Below are 6,505 nucleotides of genomic sequence, written 5' to 3'. Positions count from 1 at the left end.
TTGCACTCCTATACCATCATGAATACTGGCTTTTAAACTTTACTGGATCCTGTTTATATACGGTTTCTTCTTTGTGTTTTAAAGTTTTAACTTGCATTTGTAGATGCAGTGATGAATTTGTTGATAAGCAAAAGTTCATTGCTATTTTACATTGAGAAACATTATCCTTGAATTGTTGCACTATTTGCCTGTGCAGACTTACACAGAATTTTGAACCCCTCCTCATCTTTACTTCTGAAAGACTCAGCCTCCTCTGGGATGCTTTTTTTTATACCCGGTCATGTTACTGACCTGTTGTCAGTCAACCACCAGGTGTTTTTTTTAAGCATTACACAACTTTACCAGCCTTTTGTTGCCCCCATCCCAACTTTTTTGGAACAGGCTATTGACATCAAATTGAAAATGGGCATATATTTTTCACTTTTTTTTTTGATATGTTGTTTTGTCATGTCTTTGTACTATGACTTGATATATTTCTTTAAATATTTACTACTACACATTTACCATTATCATTACATATAAAAACATAAAAAGGTTCACTAGTCATTTTTGAATGGTAAAAAAAAAATACTCTATTGGCATTATAGGCATTGTAACATCTGGTTCCAATCACCACCACTGTAAAGAAGTTACAGCTGGAAATTTCACTACAATGAACCATTTCACTTGACTTCATTTACATCTGCACAACTGAATTACGTTGGAAAATTGAAAAACAAAGGAAAAAAAAAAGTTAAAGGAGCTACAACTAAAGACGGTTATGACAGCACATAATAATAAGATGATTTGCCTTGGTAGCTTGCTTGCCCTCCCAGGATCTTCCAGAATTCCTTAGCTGCATGGCTGTGTGTGTTGATACCCTCCTCTATGGTCTGCACATATGAGGCTCTACAGCCCAGGTCATGTTTGGTCTGTATGAAGGTTGCCAACTCTGCGGCCTGTAGTTAAAGAAGCACATTAAGGCTGGCCAAGAAAGAGTAAAGCCATTTACAAGAACAGGGACAAGGGAAGACCAGAGATCCAAGAAAAGCAGTAAACGAGGCATTTAATCATTCTTCTCTGAGCAGACATGGCCTACTAACCATGTGCATGTCTAACACTCTCCAAAACAAATGTTTCAAATGCTCCTACACCAGCTGCACTAAACAAGTTACTACCATCAAACCACGTTTTATGGATTAAGGTCAAAAAGGCCGCAGTAAAGTCATTGAACAGCATCATATCTTACATTAGTGCTCAAATGTAGGTCAAATTAATTTCCAAACAAGGTTCAATGACCTCTCTGGTGTTAAACAACAGCCTATTTTAGCCTACATGACAGATGTTCACTTGACATGTTTCCTGTCTTTTACAACTGACTTCTGGTTTCCGGTATTTGACGTGAAAACAGCACTGTAGTTGATTTTGCTGACATCCTGCACGTGGTGGTATACCAACCACAAACAGAAGACATTTAAAAGATGCAGCAAGTGATACTGTCTGTTTTGTACCTTTACTGGTATGCTGCTGACTGTACTACTGAGAGACTTCAACTCATTTCACTGCATTGCCCTATAATACCTGTATAAATTATAAACACTAATGAATTTCCTGCTTTAATAAACATTGTTTTTAATATTATGAGCTTGATGTGTTTTAATCCCGGTGCGGAATTTGTTTCATCAATGATGGCTTCTTTATTTTAATATATTGTTCTTGCGGTGTGTAAACATGTTTTAATTGTGTTTTAATATTTATAAATATTTGTATCAATATATGTAAGGGAGAGCAGGGCTGGTTTTTCACTCCCTGCTGATACCTCAGGCATACCATACATCAGAATAAGCCTTTCAGAAGCATATGAAAGCTGAACATGCTAGAGACTTTCAATGTTCAATGGATGAAAATGTTTCATACATGTGTATCCATGAATAAATTAGTTAATAGAGTTTTTTTGTTATGGGGATGGTTGGTATAATACATTTTATTTATTTTTTTTTTAGAAAAAGGAACAAATAGAAATAATCAGACCTCTACTTTAAACCAAACCACAAATATTAAAAAGATCAACCTAACTACACTTTTGAATTAATTATATGTTGTTTTCAATGTCATGTGGTAAACAAAGTACAAAGCTCCAGTATTTGACTGAAAGTAGTGATACCCATCATAAAATGCTACTCAAGAAAAAGTGAGAAGTCATCTGGTTACATTGCACATAGTTCATCTCGTGATAGACCCACTTATTATCAAATGACCTACACCTTTGAAGTAAAAACAACAAATTTAATGTACCTTTCATACAAACAATGATAATGCAGTGCTGTTTTCTAGTTCTTTAGTGTGCTAGTCAGTATGTCTGTTATGTAATATAAAATAACAGGTTTGTGACAACAGCACTACACTTGGGTAGGCTGACACCAACTCCAAAAACCCCCAATCAATGACGCCAACCCAAAAATCAACAAGCCGACCAGCCCCACCCACATCAGGACTTTTACTTCATATTTGCATTACTCATAATTGGCTTTAAATCACATAAAAAAACAGCCATTTCTATCAACTAAAATGAATATATTTGTAAAAAAAATCTTTTAAATGTCTTTGTTTAAAACATTTCCACAATGTATTTACTCAGTGACTCTGTTCTCCTCTATGTTGATTATGTGAATTGTGGGTGTCAGAAAACACTCACTTTAGCCTTCTCGATAACATTTGCAAACTCTCCTATCCAGATGAAGCAGTGGTGGGGTGAGACCAGCAGGAAGCAATCACCACTGTTCAAGGAGGATGCTCTGGGCTCGACAAGCCTAGTCTGGACATGCCGCCGACCTAGTTAACAAAACATTGTTCAGTGGGTTTTCCATTTTCATTTCTTTCTCAAAATGAACAAGAGAATAAGATCTTCACAGACAGCATCTCACAGATGATATGGACAGAGAGAGAGAGGCAAATATGCAAGCAACACACTGGCTCACACGTCTTATGAGGACTGACCTTTCACCACCACCATAAATCCACGTACATTAACAGCACCCATAACAAAGCAGCTTGTCCCCATAGTGCTGAGCTTGGTAAAGTAAACGCACTGATACACTAAATCTTTCAGCACGATGACAGTGCCAAGTTCCTAAAATGCATTCACACAAGATGGAATCCTGAAGTATTTGATACTTTACATATGACCATCATCTGAGCTTGTGACTTATCAGATACTCTAGTATGGTAGGTGATGACCAAACAAGGTAATGCAAACTTTTATTTGTAATCTATATGAGTCTAGCATGAGGACATTAATCTCGGCAGGAGAATAACTGTTAGACAGATGTCAAGCAACCTTTATTTTCTAGACAGGCACAGAAAAACAATCAATACCACCTTAAGTAAGTAGAAAAATGCTGCAATATGTTAAATTTACCAAATGAAGTAATTTTGCATCAAAATGTGAACAGAATGTGTTAACTTTTTTCCACTTAGAAAACACTCAAATCTGTGTATATAACCATGTGCATATGTATGCATAATTTAGTGGCTTGTTGAGTCACTGACCTTTGACCTGCATGAGCATGGTGCTCTTGTAGGGTACTGCACTGCTGTGGGAGCTCTGCTCGGTGATGTTGACACTGCGCAGACTTACATTGCTAAAATTCTCCTTACTCGCCAAGCCTGCCAGAGCCACTGCAGAGAAACCACTGCTCTTACCCACTGAGACAGACAGACGTACAGACAGACAGAGAGAGCTGTGTGAACACAAGTAACCTGTGTAGTAACAAAATACAGTTTATGGATAACACCTTAATATAATTCAATTATTCTGAATTCTGTTCTACAGCTCAGTTTTTTATATACTGAGAAGATTTCAGTGACAAACCAGTGTTGCAGGGTACTGTGTCAACAGACAAACATCTTTCTTCTGCTTTTGTATTGGATGTTGTTCTCACTGTCCCTTCTTACCAGACTTAACAAAACGTTCACTCTTGATGTCCAGCTACCAATGGCTTGTGACTATATGTTTAGATATTCGACTACACAGGGCCACCATCAACAGCCTGACCCGGTTAATTTATTAACTCAGTTGCCATTTTTGCACTCACTTTTTTCCTGTTTGATCCTCTTGCTCTCCAGCACTCCAATGTTGAGTCTCTGCTCTGTGTATTCGTGTCTAATGTCCTCTCGTGAGGCTAGCAGCTTCAAAGGGTTCCTGGATGACTGCACATTCCGGGCTGGTCGCACCGCCCGCTTGTGCTGCACCATGTCTGAGGCCAGCCTGAAAAGAAAAGAAAAAAAAAAAATCAGTTCAAAGGTCAGGATACATAAAAAGTCTACTTGTGTAGTTCATGACAGCATAAAGAGGCCATCCTGATTTCAATAAAGACAGCTAAAAATTGTTATATATCTATAATATTTTTAGAATTCTAAAAATATAATACCTATAATACAGTATTGAAGTGGTGTTCCAAAAATCAAGTGGGCTTTTTAGACAACTGGTTGCGTTTTAAGGGGCAAGTCTGGTCTTCTAGGTAGGGATGGTGTCCACCCCATGCAGGATGGTACTGCCTTACTTTCTTGCAGCATAGCTCAGTCTTTTAGTTAGTCGGCAGAGTAGTGTAAATAGCTGATGACAGTCCAGAGCCGGGACCAGGCCGCAGACAGACAGGCTAAACCGTCCGTCTGCGAACCGCCTTGAGGCGTCACCCAGGTTCAACTTCATTGAGACTGTGTCTTTGCCCCGAATTAAAACTAAATTGAATCACAGAAAAACTCAAATCAGCCCGTTTAAACAAACTAATCAACATATATCTGTATTCAGATTATAGCACTAACACCTTAGATCTAAAATTTGGACTACTCAATATAAGATCACTAAACTCAAAAGCAGTCATCGTAAACGAAATTATAAGTGATCATAAATTTGACATTTTCTGTCTCACTGAAACGTGGGTTAGACCAGAGGAATATTCAGCTTTAAATGAAGTCACCCCTGTAGGCTATAATTATGCACATAGGCCAAGATTATCAGGCAAGGGAGGTGGAGTATGTGTAATCTACCAAAATACTCTCGATATCAGTCAGAAACAATGTGACACTTTCACTTCCTTTCCATTCACGTTACAAATCCGGTCACAAAAAATGAACGCATTTTCATTATTTAACATTTACAGACTACCAGGGACCTACTCTGAATTTTTAAAAGAATTTAGTGATTTCACTGCAAACCTAGCTGTGTGCAATGATAAAGTAATAATTGTAGGAGATTTTAATATTCACTTTGAGAAGGTAGATGACCCACTAAACAAAGGCATTTACTTCAATTCTAGACTCTGTTGGTATTACCCAAATGTAACAGGGCCTACACACTACTGTAGTCACACATTAGATTTAGTTTTGACACTAGGTCTTAACATAGACAAGCTTAATATCCTACCGCAAACCTCAGCAATCTCCGACCATTACCTAATTACGTATGAGCTACGACTTAATACACCATAATACATGTATGTCCCCTCGCTATTCTACAAAGCGCTCAATAAAACCTTTTACTGCCCTACACTTTATAGAAAATCTCCCAGAACTATCAAGCCCAGTTTTCACTCCATCAGACCCAATGGAGCTAGATTTACTAACCGATTATTTAGAAAATACCTTACAATCTACTTTAGAAAATGTGGCGTCATTTAAAATAAAAAAGAATAAGGCAGAAAAAGCTCACCCCGTGGTACAATGATAAAACCCGTACCTTAAAACAAACAGTTTGGAAACTAGAGCGGAAATGGCGACAAACCAAGCTGGAAGTGTTTCACTCTGCCTGGAAGGACAGCCTTATAGAGTATGGAAATGCTATATGATATAATAAATATAATCCTAGAATTCTGTTTAGTGTGATTTCCCGAATCACAAAAAAAATCAGGCAGGTACTGAACCACAAATTCCGGCAACTCTCACCAGTGAAGTCTTTGTGGACTTCTTTAATAATAACATTTAAACATTAGACAACAAATTCAACTAACAGTATTTAATCCAACTTGGCTGTCATCTGACTTGATATAAAACAAAACACAGTTGTAGAAAAAGGGCTGGAAATTTTTTACCCACTCCCACAGCTGGAGAAGATTATCTCCTCTGCAAATTGCACAACCTGCACACTTGATGCAATTCCCTCTAAATTACTCAAAGAAGTACTACCAGTTATTATAAACCCTCTTTTAACTATAGTAAACTCATCCCTTAGTCTGGGCTATGTACCCAAAGCTTTTAAACTAGCAGCTATCAAACCTCTGATCAAGAAACCAAATCTTGATATTAGCATATTGTGAAATTATAGGCCTATTTGTAACTTGCCATTTATATCTAAGATAAAAACCTGTGGCCCAACAACTTAGTTCATATCTACACAAGAACCATATATATGAAAAATTCCAATCTGGATTCAGGCCACATCACAGCACTGAGACAGCTCTAGTTAAGATAACTAATGATCATCTTCAACTTCGACTAGTCCAAAATGCTGCAGCCAGGGTCCTCACTA

General features: G+C 37.6%; 1 protein-coding gene across 1 annotated transcript in view; it reads right to left on the bottom strand.

The window, feature by feature from the left end:
• The window catches only part of svila (supervillin a), a 76,173-nt gene that overhangs the window by 13,964 nt on the left and 55,704 nt on the right, over positions 1-6,505 (bottom strand). Inside the window, 4 exon segments of the mRNA XM_037544256.1 lie at positions 791-938; positions 2,675-2,811; positions 3,529-3,684; positions 4,074-4,246. Coding sequence (XP_037400153.1) covers positions 791-938; positions 2,675-2,811; positions 3,529-3,684; positions 4,074-4,246 — 614 coding nt within the window.

This window comes from Pygocentrus nattereri, chromosome 13, assembly GCF_015220715.1.
Source record: "Pygocentrus nattereri isolate fPygNat1 chromosome 13, fPygNat1.pri, whole genome shotgun sequence".
Classification (NCBI taxonomy): domain Eukaryota; kingdom Metazoa; phylum Chordata; class Actinopteri; order Characiformes; family Serrasalmidae; genus Pygocentrus; species Pygocentrus nattereri.
The sequence above is the reverse complement of the archived record's forward strand: the minus strand, read 5'-3'. Positions and strand labels throughout refer to the sequence as shown.